General features: G+C 33.2%; 1 protein-coding gene across 1 annotated transcript; it reads left to right on the top strand.

The window, feature by feature from the left end:
• Positions 1-603: 603 nt before the first annotated feature.
• On the top strand, positions 604-12,287 carry LOC126715464 (uncharacterized). Its single transcript, XM_050416063.1, has 16 exons — positions 604-976; positions 2,092-2,159; positions 2,924-3,079; positions 3,302-3,469; positions 5,241-5,391; positions 5,973-6,052; positions 6,653-6,925; positions 7,069-7,212; positions 8,352-8,486; positions 8,880-8,978; positions 9,551-9,607; positions 9,776-9,980; positions 10,517-10,635; positions 11,161-11,229; positions 11,640-11,738; positions 11,848-12,287. Exons 1-16 carry the CDS (start codon positions 865-867, stop codon positions 12,085-12,087), a joined length of 2,175 nt encoding a protein of 724 aa, XP_050272020.1. The 5' UTR covers positions 604-864; the 3' UTR covers positions 12,088-12,287.
• The last annotated feature ends 7,354 nt before the right edge of the window (positions 12,288-19,641 follow it).

Here is a 19,641-nt window from a genome sequence, read left to right as displayed (position 1 = left end):
TTTCAATTCAAACAATCTCCAAAATCTCTAACCCACTACTCTGTTTTTCTCTCTCTTTCAGTTTCAAACTTTTCATCAATGGCGTCGCTCGTCGATTCGGCTTTGTCGCTCATCAATGGCGTCGCTTGTTGCTCGTTGGCTTTTTCAGGGGAAAAACGAAGAGAAAATCACAGAAAAACAGGGGAAAAACGAAGAGAAAAGCAGAGAAAAACGAAGGGGAGAGTAGGGAAAAAAAAAAAAGAAAAAGAAAGTCTTATGACATGGGTCAGTGTGTGGGTCCCAGTTTTTTTAGATTTTTTGGTTGAAAATATAACTAAGTGATATGTGCCAAACGGGTGGGTTTAGGAAATTGGGGTACTTTAAGTGATGAGTGATGAGTGATGAGTGAAGAAAATTGAATGAAAAGTGATAAGTGATTGAAAAAAATAAAAAAATAAAACCCTAGAGTTCCCGAGAATCTTTCGAGTATAAAAACATCAGCCCAAAGCCCTATGGACGAAAAACAGATCCCATATTTTGGGTGGGTAATGGTATCCGACCCGACCCGTGAAAATCATTAGTTTTCATGCCCTAAAACCCTCACTCACACACACGTACGATGTGTCTCTAAAATCCTTTAGCGTCTCCAGCCCCCTCCGAAGTCGTACTTTCACAATTCCACAAAACAAAAACAAAAAAAACCACCTTAAAATTTAAAACTAAAAACTTGGGTCTTCTTCGTTAAGCAAAAGCACTTTGCGTTTGCGTAGACCAACACAGTCCCAAAGCAAAGACTCAGAGAGAGACACAGTGAGAGAGAGAGAGAGAGAGATAGAATCCGAAGCACTGAAAATACAACAATAAAGCATCAATCAGCAAAAACAAATGGCAGATGATGCGGCGGCGGCGGTCTCCGTACCCGAACGTACCTCCATTCCCTCCGGCGACGACTCGGTCTGGGCTGACGTGTCGCCTCTTCTTGAATCCGCATGCAAAGGTTCTTTCCCTTCTTGCCCTAACTCCACTCTTTCTCTCTCGCTTTCCATCTCTGTTTGTTTCCCGAGAAAGTTGTGATTATATATGTTTTTTTTTTTTTTTTCTTGAAAGAGTATAACTCAAGGGGATTCTTCAGTTTGCGTAATTAGAAACAATGGGGTTTTTGATTGGTTGCTGAGAAAATGGAGGATTAAGTGAGGGAATGATGAGGGAAATTGGATTTTTTTTTTTTTTTTTGGTTCGATTGGGAACTGATTGTATGAGTAAAGTTTGAGTTTTTGGTTTTGTCAGAAACTGAACGGTAAAAAATGTGTGGAAAGGTTATTAATTTTATGCTTCACTTGTTGCTGGAATTGTACTGGAAACTAAATAAATGTGAACAATATTGAGGCTTTTACTATTGTTCTTATTTTAAATTTTATGCTTGGTATTTGATGCGACTTTTTTTTTTTTGATTCAAATACTTTTCTTAGGAATGCTAATCTTAACAATAAAAGAAAGTTTACTTATCAAAAAAACAATTAAAGAAAGTTTTACATTTTTTTCACACACACACACATATATAAATTATAATCTTCTCTGTTGCCTATGACATTCACATCAAATGATATTTCCTAGTGTTTTCAATAGAGACGTTTAAGGCTCAAATCCCCCTTTCCTACTTAAAAAATATATATATATATATATAAATATATATTATATATATATATATAATCAGTTGCCAATGACCTTCAGATCAAATGACATTTCCTAATGTGAACAATGGAGACGTCCAAGACTCAAATTCACCTCCCCCACTTAAAATGTGTTTAAAAAAAATCTATAATCCTCTCAGTTCTCCTCCTACCTAAAATAAGATAACACACAGTACTAGATGAAATGGAAATAAAGTTAAGTATGATATTTGTATCATGTGGATGGCCACATTCCTAATTGACTGGCTCTTACTTCTGCATGTACTGATGCCTTGGCTTAGGCATTAAAAGGGATGTGAAGGGTTGGTGTAAGCCTTTCATTTAAAAATTGCATAGGAGAATTGAGATATAAATTGTGGTGCTGTACCCGCGTGTTGTTGGCTTTTCTCTTGATTCTATCTTCCTTTCATAATGTTTGCAGATCTTCGAGACGGTGAACTTATTCATGGAGATAATTTCAATCTTTTTGCTGCAATGTCTGCTTTGGAGGTACTTATTATGTCCTTGATTATACTTAACCTTTTTATGCTATTTTTAGCTGTTAAATATGAATTATGTGTATTCTTATTCAATTTAGGCTGCATTAAATAGCATAGCAAAAATATGTTTTCTATTGCTAATTTGATGGTTTTTCAACCCTTTATATACACACACACACACACACACACGTTTGGTAAGTATACACTTTACTTCCCTGGGGGGGGAGGGGGGAGATAACATGGGCAAAGCCCAAGTACATGGGAAGCATACAGGAACCTTGCCCATTTAAAAGAGACTACTGCATAAAATTAAGAGCATCAATTTATCTAGAAAAGATTAATGAAAGCCAAAATGATGAACTAATAACGAAAAAAAAAAAAAATGAAAGAGCACCATTGTTGGGGCTGTGCCATTTTAATCTCTTTTCTGCTGTTTCTACTAAGGTGTTTCCTTAGTTTTCTTTGCTCAATCTATGCATTGTTGGAAAAATTTCTTTAATATCGCAGTATTTTGTGGTGTGATGCTCTGTTCAAATGTGTGATGCTATTGACAAGTCATTCCTATGATTCCTGCTTGTCGGATGTGACCTAAAGTGAATTGTATGGGATTATAAATATAAAGACTTGCATAATCTCACTGTATTTATAAATAAATACTTGCATAATCTTACTGTTATCATCTTCAACAATGGTTTTTCCACTTTGATTATGTTTAATTTTGTTCTCTATATGCTCAGCCTATACTCATTAGTTTGTAATTGCTATTCTTAATAGATAATGGACCCGAAGATGGATTCTGGTATTGTTTGTAAATACTATTCCATTGATGAAGCCATTGAGAACGGTGCTGCTCCAGTTCCTATTAGCATTAACAAAACTGTTGATGTTCAATGCACTATTGACATCATGGACCATCTTCTAGCGTGTGAGGTATCAGCAGTATTACTTTTCATGATTAGTCTTACCCTATGTAGCAAAGACATAGCCTGACCTTGATTGACATGCCGACTCTATACAAAATTGCTTTTTCTTCCCCTTTTTTGCATTTGTAGTGACTGCTTTTTATTTGTTTTTCTATCTAAACTATAAATCTTCAATGTATGACCTACCTAATCTTTATCTCTAGAGTCTAAAATATGATCCTATATGCAGGCGACATGGCACAAGGGTCATTCGTTGGCACAAACTGTGTTCTCTTGTATCTATCTTTTGAGACCTGATAGGACATCTTCACATGCCTTGCTTCATTCATATTGCAGAGTCATACGTGCAACCTGCAAGGCGGTTATTTCGGTTGTCTCAGATGCACGTACACATGAAGTAAAGTATTCCAACAAATCCCTTTTTTTCTCATCATTTTATAGAACAAATTTTTGGTCTCACTTTCCTCCCTAATTTAAAGTCAACATTGCCTTAAGGAGTTGTTTAATATTCAGGTAATTTTACTTTTTTGTCAAGTACAGACAGTTGGGGAGATGATTTCTAAAACTAAAAGAATGTTGCAGTATTTTGTTGTTATGGCTCCTTGTATGATGTGAGGAGAACAGTAAAAGTGAGAAAGTGAATCTAGTTTTAGACTGCTTGTATGTAATAGTAATTGTTGATTCAAATTATTTTTTGGTATCCTCTTGACCGAAAATCAGTGTTGGTGAAAGTGTGAGGTGCACGTAAGTGCAAAGCATGTGCCTGATTGAAGTAAAGCACACATCTTTAAAAAATATTATGGTAAATTTGAAAAGAATTATTAGTGTACAATATGACACAACTAAGGCCTCGTTTGGGAGGAGGGAATGGAATGGAATGGAAAGGAATAAAAAGAATAATTTTAGAATATTCTTCCCTTCCCCTTGTTTGGGAGTTTTAATGGAGGGAATGGAAAGCTCATTCCCTTGTTTGGGAGTTTAAGTAGAAGGGAATGGAATGAGTAGGAGGGAACATTCATTCCTTTCTATTCCTTTAAAACCTCAAATTTTCATTCCCCCCGAAATTAGGAGGAATGGGAGGGAATGGAATTAAATTTAATGATTTTTTTACTAGAACTCCCAAAATACCCCTGTATATTCAATTATTTATTTTAAAATAAGGGTCCAATAGTAATATTGTTATAAAATGAATCCATTCCATTCCCTCCATGTTGCTCCCAAACAAGATTACTTACATTCCATTCATTTTCATTCATTTCCATTCCTTCATTTTAAAACATCCAATCAAGGTTACTTAATTCCATTCTATTCCATTCTTTTCCATTCATTTCTCTTGCTTAAATACATTCCATTCCATTCCATTCATTTCCATTCCCTTATGATTATTCTATTCCATTCCATTCCCTTCCCTTATGAACTCCCAAACGGAGCTTAAGTGAACAACTAATGATATTAAATTAAGACATAGCATCTTTTATAATTCTCTTGTGCTTTATAAAATATACACAGACAACCATGATATTTGATAGCTATGATCAAAATGAAGTACATGGCTGAATTAAAATATATCCAAAAGGCAAAGGCCAAAAAGTACTAAAATGGTAAGTAGCGACTTCAATGCCTAACATAAGCAATTCAATGCAGTCCTAAAGTATATAATCAGCATCCCCATTAAGCAGATGACAATCATCATTGTCATCGCAAGAGATGTACCCTGCATCATATTCCTCAGCTACTTCATTTTAATTAATAGTCTTTCCATCATTAGTAGCATGTTTTTAACTGGATTTGTCTGGATGCTGGACTTTTTCCTAGTGGTGTTGTGTGGTGAGATCATGTGGTCACTTAGATATATTTCTCAAAAGGTACCATTTGAGCTTATTAAAAGCTCAAAAAAATTAAGTGTACAGAAAGCGCTTTGCTTTAGGTGCGGAAAGTGCTTAAAGGTTGATGCTTTCACTTTGAGTGTGCATAAGTGTGCTTTTACCAACACTGCCAAAGATTTCATTTTTAGTCTAAAAGAAAAGCTTCATTGACTGCATATATTAAGTTATTAACCTTCATTAAATTTCAATCTGTTGTTTCTAATCATCTTTTTATTTAAAAAAAAAAAAAATGAAACATACATATCTAGAAATACTTTCTTGTCTCATTTGTTTGTTTGGCAGGAAGATGATCTTTTTACAATGGCATATGGCCTTCCTTTGGATGGGGATGGAGATGAAAAGTGCTTGTCATTGCTAAATGCTGTTGAAGAAACAATTTCTCGCCAATTGCGTGCTTGCAAAGCCCCCTCGTCTAGAAGAAGAGTTTTAGAAGGTTGTTGTCAGATAACTTGCTTGAATCTTATGTTCCTCCTCTCTTTTTTATAAGCAAGTCATTTTTTGTCAAGATTGCAAGGGATTCAAAGGAGTCACATATGATGAATATGGTTGCTCTTCTTTGTTTTTATTTTTTTAGGCCAGACTAGGATTGGTTGATCTTAAGCGTGAATTGTTACATATTTGATGTAAGACATGTTTAAAAATTTGCCCACAATTTCTTATCTTGTAAACCTCTATGTCAAACATAACTTACCGTGGCCCTATCTGGTTTTTCTTAATTGTAAGACCATTCTGTTGCTATGTTGCGAGATATAAGAAGTGGTTGCTAATGAGTGTCAGAAGGTATGCTAGCAATGGTATGCCAATTAAACTAACAAATTTCTGGGCTATGTGGCAAACATGCTCAATTTTTTTTGGTATTAGTGTTAAGTGTAATAAAAACTTTATCTCATTGTATTAGCTTTTGGCATTGATAGCACTTTCTGCTTTATAGGATCAGGCACACTTTCTCACTGCATGTAAGTTCTAATCTTCAGAAAAAATTTCTTCATGTATTTGCTTGCTATTTTGATGCAGATATGGAGCCCTTACAAACAAATCTTGATTTAGAAGAAGGCTACTGTAAAGCCTTGTTATGCCGCTTACGCTTTCGTAAGGTCTTATCCTGTGTAGACTCTTTAATGTTCTGTAATTTATTTAGGTTATTGTCTCTGCATCATCTATGATCGCATATATATGTCTGCATAGAAATTTATGTTTTATCCTCTGAAAGTATGCTCATGAGCACCCCTTCTATTGTTTTTGGATCATTATTATGTGCTTCAGTACATAGCATCTTGTATGTATCTTTGGTGCTTTGAATATTTATTTGATTTTTTGAAAGAGTTATTGAGAGTTTATGCTTGTAGCCCTTGACAAGATGCATCAGTTAGGGTTATCATTTTTTTGTTGTTATACATATAACTCTTGTATAAACATAAAGAATTTGTTAATTAATTTTCTGTATATGTTTTACCCTCCTTGTCTTTTCAAACTCTGATTATTCCTGACACTGCAGGCTTGAGATCTCTATTTTGTTACATACAAGTGAAAAAAATTAGTTCTGCCTCGTCATTTACTTTCCATGTTTTCCTCTTCTCTTCTCCTGGTGTTTGTACATACGCACTGTTTTATGACCTTTTTTCTAGTGCATAGACCAAAAACCCAGATCAAATTTTGTTTAATTGGTATTTTCAACATCTTTTCTTTGTTATCAGCATTTTTACCATGTTCTTACATCTATGAGGCGGCCTCAAGGGAGAGGTTTGGAGTTGGCAAGGAAACATATAGCTACCTGCATATCAGAGCTAGACTGCATTTATAGATCATCAGATTTTCTTAGATCTAGTGCCTGTGGAACTAGTGAGGATGGCATAGAAAATAGAACAACTGCTTCTGGCTGTCAGCCTATTGGGTTTGATGCTAGCTTAAATTGTAGATTATCTGCACCTACTCCACCGCGTGCAATTAAAATCCTTAGTTGGAAAAAGGTAAGAATTTAGATAATTACTTCTGAAATGTCCAGTAATTGCATTTGTAAGTCTTTGTATCATAAAATCTCTTTTTTATTTATGAAAAGTTTAAAAAAAAAAATGCCAAATGTCTTAAGATTTTTTTGTCTGTGTTCTGCCAGGCCATTGAATATTTTGTGAAACTGCTTCATGATCTAGACATTATATGTTCCTACTCATTGGATCCATCATTAGAAGGTGTTTTGCAGTTTGTGGTTCAGTTCCAAAAATCTCAACCTGATCTGGTTGCAAGAGCTCATCTCCAGGTTGATTTTTACTGCATCTATTTTTATGAATTGATAAATTTTACTGCATCATTAAATTCTTTACTGCATCCCAGTGTACTAGAGTTGGCTCCCTTTTTGCATTTTTAATGAAATTCAGTTGTATTCCAAAAGTTGAACCCTACATGTTAAATGGTATTTCAAACAATACCCTCTCCCCCTGTAGAACAAGGTGGAGTGTGGGGTTGTCTGTTCAAAAATTATTGTGTGTGTGTAACTTACCAATAAAAAATAGACAGAGAAACAGAAAAAAGAAACATTTATTCCAAAAATTTTCTGCATGCTAAGTGGTTGTCTCCCTCTTTATGTTGGTTAAATGCATGGGAGGGGAGGGGTAACCCCATTGTTGGTCGATTAAAAAAAGTGATTTATTTTGAAAAAACAAAGTCCTTTTTTTTATTTATATATATATATATATATATATATAAATATATATATATAAGTAACATAACAAATTTTATTTTAAAAAAAAAAACCAATACACTGGAAATGTACTATAGAGGAAAAATGTCTGCATGCTAACTATTTATATTTTGTTGATAATTCAATAGTTACAATGGGGGAGGAGCGATTTGAAACCTATATGTCTTTGCTGGAAACATCAAGAGGTGCTAGTTGAGCTACAAGGCTCTTGGTGCTAATTATTTATATTTGAACAATCAAGTTCATTAAAATTATGAAAAATACAAACAGTCATGTGAGTAGTAAAAAAGCTGGTGATAGTTAATTACATGAAACTAAAAGCTGATGTTCAGGGTGACACTAGTTGTGCTGTCAAATTCATGAGCCAGAGCATAAACTTGGGAGAGGATTATGTCTTTGAACTAGATTATTGAGAAATTTGTACGTCGAGGTGACATGTTTATACACTGTAGCATGAAGCTTTGACCAAAAATAAGATATTCTGCATTTTGGGAAGCACATAGTGGCAGAGGTAATATAGCCTCACTTACAAATTCCTTATTTGTAATATGTGCTTCTATATGATGCTTATGATTTGCATTAGAATGTTAATAATTCTTGATCTTGTGGGAATGTTTTGATGTCTACTTTATTTGAGGTACTTATTTCTCTGTCTATGTTCTTATGTCTGGATTCTCAACCTGATAACTTTTGAACAGCTTCTGCTGGTTCAAGATGGGAAACTCTATGGACGGGATTCTATGTTTACTGTTATCACCAGAGCTGCAGTGTTGCCCGAAGTTTCAAAGAACCATGATGTTCAGAAGAATGAATATTTTGTGCAATTAGGGCAGGTGAAGACAATATCATCTTTTGGCATAATTATGTATGCCATTGCTCTCTATTCCCAAGTCATTTTAGTAATGATAATCCCACTCTGTCCTCTTATTTAGTTCTATTCACTGGTTTGGGTTGAGTTTGGAATCTGGGGAAATGGTCATTGAAATCCTATTATCCTTATATTACTTATTAAATACACATGCCTGCACGCACGCACAAGAAAGATTTATATTTATTGTAATCAATTTAGGTTAACAGCTTCATCAGAAGATAGCATTGTTAAATTATACTTTTGTTGTCACTTGGCGTGTCTGCAGCAGGACTGCTTATAACATTCTTCTGGTTTGTTGCGGAAGGTGCTTCATCTAATATTCATCTAATATGTGCAATGTCATTATGTAATGCAGTTAGTTATCAATATGCTCAAAATTCTTTGTACAAATGCTGCATGGCAAAGGCGTAAGCTAGGGAAAATGCTACAAGATTGGCGTGTTATGTATGTGCAGGTGTGTTCCATATTTGTAGACCATATTTCACGTGCGTTATTAATTTGTTTGTTCTTCTCTTTCTGAAATTCATTTCATGCAAGTTATCATAACAGGGGGTGTAATCTGATTTTCCGTTCTCTGCTTCAGTGAGGTTGTGGCTACTGTGTTCTTATAAGATTGTATTTTCAAATAGCATCCCATAACTGTCCTTTTTGTTTATTATTGGTAGTTTATCCTGAGAATTTGCCTTAAAAATCGCACTATACCCTGAAACATGATATATTCATAACTTGATGATGTTTGAGTTAACTGTCAACTTTAGATCAGTAATCTGTGTCCCCAGTCCCACCAAAGCTGTATCTTTTGCAATTTGGCAAATATAACTGATATATCTACTTTTATGGTTTGAAGTATGATGTAACTTTAGGAGCAAACATGAATTCTGCATAAGGCGGCTGTTACCTTTGCTACATTGACATCTATACTGCATTATTGATTTTAACTTAAGCCAGGAATCTCATGTTGGCTTTGCAAGAAGAATTAGGCTTGATATCTAATGCATCTATGTTCTTTTATCTGTTGGCAAACAGCTAGAGCTAGCGTTTAGAAAGGAGTTTGGAGAAGTGTCAAGAATTCCAGAAGATGAGGTATGTTAGTCTGCCATAGGTTTAACTGAATTGTTTTCTACCGGAATTGTAGAAAGTGTTTGCTTGTTTGGTCAAGATTTTTATGATTTATAAATTTGCTAAAATTATCAAACCCTGATGCTTTCACCGGTAGGATCTATTTCAAACTTTTTTTTTTTGGTTTTGCAGAACGTCTGTGTGAAAATATTCCAACATATCCTCCTTTGGGTAGAGGAGCAAACATACTGGATAGCTTCGCGTTTTCTCATTTTGGGTTTTGAGTTGGAGCTCTATTCCCCAAGTGAATATTGCATGGTATACTGGTATATGTATGTTGTCTTGATTAAGCTTTCAGAGAAAACACATCTTAAGATGGCAGCAAAGAATGACATGGGTAAGTATGCTCGCTAAGTGGTCACTTGGTACTTTATAAGAAACTTGCAGTGTTTGATGAATCTAAGTAGACACATAAGACCTGTGGATTTTTTGCATCTTTGAAAATGAGGATGTTGGAAAAAAATAGTGAATAATTCCAAACATCTAATATGCTGTGTTCTTTTGGTAGGCTAGGAATTTGACATATAGGTCAGAGAAAGCCTGTAGCATTGATTATCTGATTAAGGTGATTTTGGATGAAGAAACTCTTCAGCAGGTCCCTGTGAATATGTTCTATTTCTTTCTATCTGCAATCAGATATCTGGGAACAACTGAAATAGATTCTTTTGTAATCTGCATGTGATTGTATCTCTATTGAGAAATTTTATTGAGTTTATGATACCCAGTTGGCCAATGAGCTATAGCTCAATTGGCGCTTCCTCCTCCTATAATAATGGGATGGAGGGTGAGGTCGTGGGTTCAAGCCTATTGCGTGCGTAACTTATCAATAAAAAAAACTATTCCAATTTGATGTGTTCCTGTGCTTTCGAACAGGCAAACGAAAGGGCAAGAAGAAAAGGGATTCCCCGAAGGATGTTGCAAGGGAATATCGAATCCCACCAGCAGTCTTGTTTCTTCAATGCCAAATATGTCTTGCTGAAGGGCTCACAATGGTAATTCTGCTTGATTTTAATTTTATTTTATGAGATCATGGATGACCACTTCTATGAAATGCCATTTAAGATGCTTGGGAATAGATGTTGACTTCCTGAACTGTGCAAGGTTCTTGGGTTTCGTGGTTGGTAGACCCATACTCTGGAGAAATTATAAGGTCCTCATGGTAGATAAGTAATGTGGTCCACCATTTCAATAAAAGACTTCCACTTGTTTAAAATTGTGGAGTTTTAAATAAAAACTGAATACTGATTCAACAATTTTAAATAGGTGGGAGTCTTTTACTGGAATGGTGGACAAGTGACGTGGTCCACCATGAGAACGGTATAATTTCTCCATACTCTGGTCAGGTTTATGAAAGAGGTCTTTCTAGTTTAAATTAGAAAGGCCATCATATGTTGCAGATGTGATGACAAGTCTTAAATATAGGTCCTTTGCTTAAAGATATTCTACTTAGATGCACTACTTGTGATTTATATTCAAGAAAATCTCAAAAGTTGTATATATATGTCGGTTCTTTGCAGATGCTTGCTGCTTTGAGGAATGAACACATGATCTTACAAAGTCGAAATCCTTTTAATACAGAGCAAGAGGTATAGCTTCTAAGCTTATTTTCTGTATATTTTTTTTATATCTGAAGTATCCTAGCCATGGTGGGAAAACATGGTATTGGAATAATTTCTAAGCTATATTGAGGCCAATTTCAATTGTTTTTCCACCCCTATAAATTTCTTGGTGTGGATGGAGGAAACAATCTTTCCTGAGATACATCTTCAAGACACTAGTAGAAAGTGACTCCTTTTTTTGCATATGAAATTGATTAATTACATGTTAAAATAAATTTAATTATCTAACTCTTGACAAAGTTCCATCATTATAATCATGTAAGCTATGATATGGACTAGATTGCTTTTTGCTTCTTTCTCCATTTGACTTGCCTCATGGTTTTTTAGTTTAATATGTAAAATTTGTCTTCTCACAAAATTTTTAACTTCTTTTGCAGAGATTTATTCAGCACTTTGAACTTTTACAGAAAGCTTGCATTCCTGACCACGTCTCATTCCACTCATTCAGGGAATCCACAACCTATGCTCGCTTATCCGTAAGTGTTTCATCAACCCTGTATATGTGTTTATAATCCTCTCTCTTTTTTTTTTTTTTTAATAATCCTCTCTCATACGGTCATGACTGATCTCTCTTTCTTTGCCTAGACCCTGGTTATGTATAATTACTTTAAAGATGCTCAGAGGATTGCAAAGGAGGCTAAGAGTAGTTTTTCCAACGACCCTGACAAATTGGCCGAACTCAGAAAAATAGAGCAAGTGGCAGAGCACAATAGCATTGCCTTAAATGTTATTTCCCGGGTAGGAGCCCTCGACCCTACACTAAAGGCTTCTTTTGAGTTCAGCCACCATCCGTACTTCGCTACAGCCGTTGTCAAGAGATCTTGAAAGTGTCCTATATTAATCAACAATTTTGAAAACGCTTTACAGGATTCAGAGGCAATTGAGTCATGCAGTATGGTACTTGTAAGTTGTAACATTACTATTTGTTCAATCAATTTTCCCAATTATTTATTATATTGAGATTGTAATTTTCATTGAGAAACAAATAAATAAATAATAAAAAAAAACAAATCATTTATGTATTAGTTTCTTGTCTTTTTTTTTTCTTGGGTTGGGGGTTAGGGTGGGCAAAGATATAATCTCAACACATGGAAAATGTGTCATCGACCGCAAGACCCTAGGATCATACAAGAAGTTTGTAAATTGGGGGGACATTTTGAATTTGGCATGTGTGTGACAAAGTTTATTAAAAGTCCAAGGTCGAACAGGCCCTTTTTCATCAAATTGCGTTTAGTGTACAATTATTTTTAAAATGGTATTTGAAATATATTAATATGTACTTGAAAATAATACCCTTGCTTCTATAAATTTTGATGCATACAAAATTTCTTCAATGGACAGTCATCATTGGTATTGTTGATTATATCTAACTCCATCAGATGGGGTGCAAAAAGAGTTTGGAAAATTTGTCAATGGTATTATTATGGTAAGAAGTGTCCAAATGTCAGAGTCTCACAACCTGACTATGACTAACAGTTGAAATTAAACAAAGAATGGAGGCAGGGAATAGAGACAGGATAGGACTTGTAACATTACAAAAAGGAGGAAGTCTTACATCTTTATTGTCCGACTATGCAACTAGGATGATCTCAGCTGTCTGAACGAAGTTGCATTATTGAATGATTAGGGATAACCATAATAACAATATTATCATCTTCCCAATTACATCATCCGTATCCATTTAAATCAAGTACAAAAACAACATTCTAAAAAAAAAAAAAAAAAAAAAAAAAAAAAAAAGAAGAGTAGAAAATCATGAATCGTGATAAATATTGATAATTTGATCATCTCTTTTCTTAGGGTTGGCCCAGTTGGATTTTTTTTTTCTTTTTTTGGGATGGCCGGCCCAGATGGATTGAAGTTTTGTTTCACCATAACTTTCATAAAATCACTCAGTCACGTTCTGTTAAATATGTATTCATGACGATTAACCATGGATTACATGGTTTCTTTATGCCTTATATGAATTCAAGTATACAACACATCAAAAAGATTAGAGGATAATAGCTATATCATTTATAAAATGTTTAATTTTTAAGGATTTTTAATCTCAACATTATATTAAAAAATATGAGTTTATGGAGCAAAAAGTGAACAATATCTAATTGACACAAAATATAATATGTATGTTTTATTTAATATTTTTTATAATTCGATAGTTGGGAGAGGGAGGATTTAAATTATAAATGTCTTTGTTTGAAACACCAAAAAATGTTAATTTAGTTAAAAGCACTTGGCATTTGGATGCATGTTAGAGCATTCACAGTGGTGGTTCTTAAAAAAAAAAACTTTTAGCAACTTATAAATTTATTTTATCTATTTTAATACCCTACTTTATAATACACCCAATATCAAATATTCTATTTTTTTTAATCACTTCATTTAAATATTCTTTCTTTATTCTTACTCTCTCCTCTTTCTGAGTTTCTCTATCTTCTTCTCCATCTTTTTCTCTTCTCTACCACTGACATCCTTTGCCAACCACCACCTTCACTGGTATAAATAAATTAAAAAAAAAAAAAAAAAAAAACCTAATCGGTGGTGACTTTAGTCAATTTGGTTATTAAGAGAGAGAGAGAGCAAAACATAAAACACCACACAACCAGAGAGAAAGTATATCTAAAATCAACTTTTGATCTCAAAAACCCAAACCACATTAGTAACTGAGGCTTGAGGAAGACAAAGATGAGGTTGGAGATTGGAGCTACATGAACCTGGATCTCTAAAACAAATCCAATCAATCATTGTTAGGTATCTCCAATGGTGCAATCGGATTGGTGGCAATTGGTTTCTTTGGTTGTGGTTGGAGCATGAACAGCCCTAACCAAAAGAAAAAAGACTAAGGGTCCGTTTGGATACAACTGAAAATTGAAAACACTGTAGTAAAATAATTTTTAAATGTGTGAATAATACCGTAGGATCCATTTTTAATGAAAAAGTTGCTGAAAAGTGAGATTTGTGGGTCCCGTGAACAGTGCACGGGACCCACTGATGTGTTGAAAAGTGGTTGAAAAGTCAAATATTACGGCTACTGTTCATGAACTGTTCATGAACAGTAGCCGTAACAGTGAAATTAGTCTCCTGAAACGTGTGCCAAAAAAAAAAAAAGAGTCAAACGCTGGAAACACAGATGTGGGTAGAAATAATTTCTACCCAAACGCACACTAAAGAGAAGTGGGGAGAGTGCAGAGAGAGGCTCAACCAAAGAAAAAAGAGAGAAGTCTGAAGAGAGAGAGAGAGTGTGTGTGTGTGTATAATAATAAAAATAAAAAAAGAGAAACCAAATAAAAAAAAAAATTTATAACTTGGTTGCTACTCTAAATTGTTAGAGCATTCACAATGAAGATGGTAAAATAGCGGGGGGAAGAAAAAAACTATTTTACCCCTCCAAACACTAAAAACCACCCAACATCAGTGGTGATATATTTAAAATTTTTTGCAAACATGCTATAGTAAGCAGTAAGTTGCTACTAGTAGCAACTTACTATAACTTGTTGTTATCAATTTTTTATAACACTTTTATTTTCTCTCTTCTCCAATCAATCTCCTCTGTCTCTCTTTCTCCGCCCTCTCTCCTATCTTGCTTCTCTGTTCTCTCTCTCTCTCTCTCTTCCCAATCCTAGCTCTTTGGCTCCCTCACTCACTCTCCTTTCTCTCGCCATCAATCTCGTGGGTCTTTGTTGTGGGTTGATTTTGTGGTTCATGGGTTATGGGTCTAGGTAAATTTTGTGGTTCGTGGTTCTCTGTTATGGGTAAAGTTCATGGGTCGTGGGTCTGGGTTGATTTTTGTGGTTTGTGGGCCTCTGTTGTGGGTCAACTTCATGGTTCGTGGGTGGTTCAATTCGTGGGTCTTACAGTGGTTTTTGGTAGGTTTTTAATTAGAGTTACAGTGGTTCAGCAGGTGTGGCTAGGTTTCAGCGGAACAGTTGCTGTATTTTAGTGAATGCTCTTAGAGATAGTAGTTTACTATAACAAATTGCCAAACCTTTTTAAATTTACACCCATTGATAAAGTCTGCATTTTGGTTGTTAAGGCTAAAAATAGCTCTTTGGTTTGGAGGTTTTACCTCCTCCAATATGAATACTCTTAAAAACATTAAGAACATTTACGTTTGGATTTTTTAAATTACTCCAAGACAAAGCTATTGGATAGTATGATACAAAGTTCTCTCTCTCTCTATATATATATATATATATATATATAGATAGAGAGAGGGAGAGAGAGAGAGAGAAATATTTATAAATTATATAATTTTTTTTTCAAGTTACCAAAGATGTTACATTTTGTAGAGTTTATAGTCTACAAGTTTGTATAGATTTATAAATTATATAGTGGGTGGCTTGGCTTATTGTATGAAAATGATATGCCACTAACATCTCAATAATCTAATCCAAAGGGCACACATCATTTCAAAAGAGTAATCTAATTTGTGACTGAATCTTTTTGACCCACTTCATTTTAACTATTCAGCAACACAATTAGTTGACATATAATTTTTTTTTAATCCTAACTATAAAAAACTATACACGGACATAACTTCAATTAAGGACTACAATGATCTTTATTGTATAGACTTTGTTTGGTAAAGGAAAAACTACGATTAAAGATAAAATATATATATATATATATAGATATATTCCTTGGCCGTTAACACTACTCCTTCGCTTCAAAACTTATAAGGTAGAAAATAGGGAGATTTCTATTCGATATGTGACGACTAGGACTTTGCAAGCATGCCGAGGACGGCCAAGGACGTTGCTTGCATGCCTAAGACGTTGACAATTTTTGCCTAGACCAAGTGTTGCCTAGACCAAGTGTTGCACTTGTAGTCATTTTTGGCTTGGAGAGTCCCATATTAGAAAGATGACTTCCCTCCTTCTACGCTAGTGGTACTCTTTCTCATTGGTTCATGCTTTATAAGGTAGAGCTAGTGGTACTCTTTTTCATTGGTTCATGCCTTATAAGGTAGAAGGAGGGAAGTCATCTTTCCGATGTGGGACTCTCCAAGCCAAAAATGACTACAAGTGCAACACTTGATCTAAGCAAAAATTGTCCCCCACAATATATATATATATATATATATAGCTTCCTTTCTACCATGGACTTTCTTTAAAGTCGCAACCAAATCAAATGCAAATGTCAAATCTTGGACTATGGACAGGCAGGCTGAAAATAAAATAGGGGTAACCTGCACGAGAAAAACCTTGTACATTAAAAAATTTAACAAATCAGGCGGTGAACAGATCTTCAAAGGAATCAAAGATGGAGAGTGGGCCCCCACCATCCACATCCATTCGTGTTCCGTGAAATATAGTACAGCGGAGGCCCATTGGTCCATAGGTTGAAGGTGGGTCCTGAAATTTATGTACCCATTCATGGGGATGAAAAGTACCGTAGCAAAACAAACCTCAATAATGGGGTCCTTAATATTAAGCTGCAACGTGCACTTTTCAAAAATAAAATACACATTTCAATAATTTATTAAATAATAAAATATACATTTTAATAGTTTATTGGCAGCATTGCAAAATTATTATTTATTTTAGGGAAATGCTAACGAGCGCCCTTAGGACATTGGTTAATAATCTATATAAAGAAAGTTTTTATGGGAAATGAAAAAAAAAAAGTAATTAATATTTTAACAGCTTTTTTATTTCTTATAAAAGTGGTATTAAAACTTTCCTAAAGTTGATTATTAATGAGTGTCTTGAGGGCACTTGTTAGCAAAACCCTTTATTTTAACATAAGAATTTACTTTTTTTTTAAAATATATTTTAAGTACTAATTTTTCAAAAACACCATACATATTATCTATTTTACACTATATTTTATTAAAATATTAAATTTTCTTGATTTTTTTAATTGTTTTTATTTCTTCACACACACAATAATTACTATTCATTCTCTTTCTTTACCCTTAAAATACGTAAAAAAAATAACAAAAAATTAAATGTAAAATAAATAATGTCAATATAAATTTACATGATTATTGTAGTAAGTTAGCAACTATGCATTTTTTCACAACTTTAGATAAACTAATGTAGGTAAATTTTGACTTTAATTAGCTAAAGTATAGCATTTTTTTTCTATTATAAAAACACCCATGCTGTTCTTACATTGATAAATTTATTGTGATTATACATAAAATTTTGGGATATATTTTGTACAATTTGATACATTATTATTATAAAATGTATAAAAATATTATTTAATAAAGCGTCAAATACTTATGTGCTTTGGACATTTGATGACAAAATCCAAATTACCCTTTGACTTCACTCGGTAAAAAGGCATGGATGAAGGGTCAGTTAGTCATATTAATATTCATTTTTGTGGTGCCTGGCTGTCTGGCTGCGTGGTTGTTGGTTGGTGTATTGTTTTAGTTTTGGGGTACGATCGTCCTTTTGATGGGATGGGATTCGGAGAGGTGTCATTCACATGGGTTATAATAGGGATCACTGTTGGCAGGTTGGTATCTATCAATGTTCCACATGCCCCAAATAGCTGTGATGTGATGTCTTTTGTTAAATACCCCTGGATTTACCATATATTATATATAGCTCAAGATTCTCAAAAAATAAAAAATAGGAAGAATATATTGTAAATTACACCTCTAAAGTTCGGGGTGATTAAATTTTATATCATAAAATTTTAGAATTTGAATTTTATCTCCTGAAATTTGGTGATATTTGGATTTTATATCTTGGCGTTTCAAAATTTGGATTTTACTCCCTATATTTTAGAAGTGTTTGGATTTTACTCCCTAAAGTTTTGAGGTGTTTGGATTTTACACTCTAAAATTTCAGAATTTGAAGGTGTAAAATCCAAAAAATTCTAAATTTTAGGAGGTAAAATCCAAATTCTAAAACGTCAGGGTGTAAAATCTAAACACCCAAAAACTTTAGGGGGTAAAATCTAAATTTTGAAATTTCAAGGTGTAAAATCTAATCACTTTCACACTTTAGAAATGTAATTTGCAATTTACCCAAAATAAAAAGATTCTTATCAAATCCAATTTTATTCTCATTTATTTTAATACTTTTCCTATCAAAAAAATTTAAATACTTTTAACAATATATATATAATTGAGATAATTAAATCTTTTTAAAAATAGAGATAGCTCCTATTAATAAAAGAGAGTAATTTGAGGTGGTTTGGTCATATTTAGATAATAGCGATTAATGTATTAGTAAAAAAAATTATTTAAGTTGAGAAATTTAAAAAAAAAAAAGAGAAAAACTAGAAAACTCAAAATAATATTGATAAAAATAATAAAAATGACTTATCAATTGAGGAAATTATAAAATTTATAAAAATTATAAAATAGAGAAAAATAATGCAAATTACCGGATCTAAAAATGTAGAATTAAGACTTATTTTGTATATTAATTGGTTGTAGGCTTTAGAGCTAGATTTCTAGTAGTAATATATGCAATAAAACTTATACCATTTAAATGGCATGGAAAATGTACACCTTGTATTTGATTCAAAGTTTCAACAAACCTTTTTTAGAAAATCAGGTCATAGAAAAAGACAATGAAAAAATAGTAATAAATTATTATATTTCAGATTTGAATAAAACATTCGGTTCTAAAGGAGTATCTAAATAAATTAAGTTATTTATTATTATATTTCACATTGACTTCCTCGACCAAAATAAAAATTATTATCTCATATAATTATAATTTAAAATAAATTTATCTCTAGTCATTTAAAATCATACATACAAATTATATATGAAATTAAGACCTGATCATCTAAATTAAATAAAATTATACTGTCGAGATTTAGTCAAGCATATATGTTTTTTAATATGTGTGCTTTTTAAATATATATAAGACACAATTATTTCTGCACCGTTTATATATGTGTGAGAGGTGGAATTTATGTGTAATATATATGTGTGTTTAGTACTGACTTTTCTTTTTCTTTTTCTTTTTTCTTTTTTGTTTTAGATGCGGGCATGCGGCTTACTTATAAAATGAAAATCATGACAGTTAAATATCATACAACTGTTCTTATTATTTTTAAATTAAAAGAAAAAGTCATAAATATTTTTTAGTCGAAGTATAGAAATTAAGAAATTAAACCTTTCGTTATTGCAGATTCCATGTTTTGGACAAGAAGGAAAACTTCCTCCCAGAGGGGATTTAGAATAGTAATTAAATAGTAAATACTTTTTTGAGTTTTATACTCTTTCGATATTCTATAATTTGGCATTGGTACTGAACACGGCAAGATAATTATAATAAATATTCATAAACAAAAAAATCACTGTTTTAGAAATCTCCTCAATTGAGATAAGATTTAAATTTTTTTTTTTTTTTTGGTAAACGATAAGATTTAAAATTTCAATCTCACTATTTTTTTTTATGCATA

The sequence above is a fragment of the Quercus robur genome, chromosome 2, assembly GCF_932294415.1.
Source record: "Quercus robur chromosome 2, dhQueRobu3.1, whole genome shotgun sequence".
NCBI lineage: Eukaryota > Viridiplantae > Streptophyta > Magnoliopsida > Fagales > Fagaceae > Quercus > Quercus robur.
The sequence above is the reverse complement of the archived record's forward strand: the minus strand, read 5'-3'. Positions and strand labels throughout refer to the sequence as shown.

Excerpts from the sequence above, each read along its gene's own strand:
- LOC126715464 (XM_050416063.1), top strand. The coding sequence starts at position 865 with ATGGCAGATGATGCGGCGGCGGCGGTCTCCGTACCCGAACGTACCTCC. Across the intron at positions 5,392-5,972 it reads TAGAAGAAGAGTTTTAGAAG|ATATGGAGCCCTTACAAACA; the intron begins GTTGTTGTCAGA and ends ATTTTGATGCAG. Across the intron at positions 6,926-7,068 it reads AAATCCTTAGTTGGAAAAAG|GCCATTGAATATTTTGTGAA; the intron begins GTAAGAATTTAG and ends GTGTTCTGCCAG.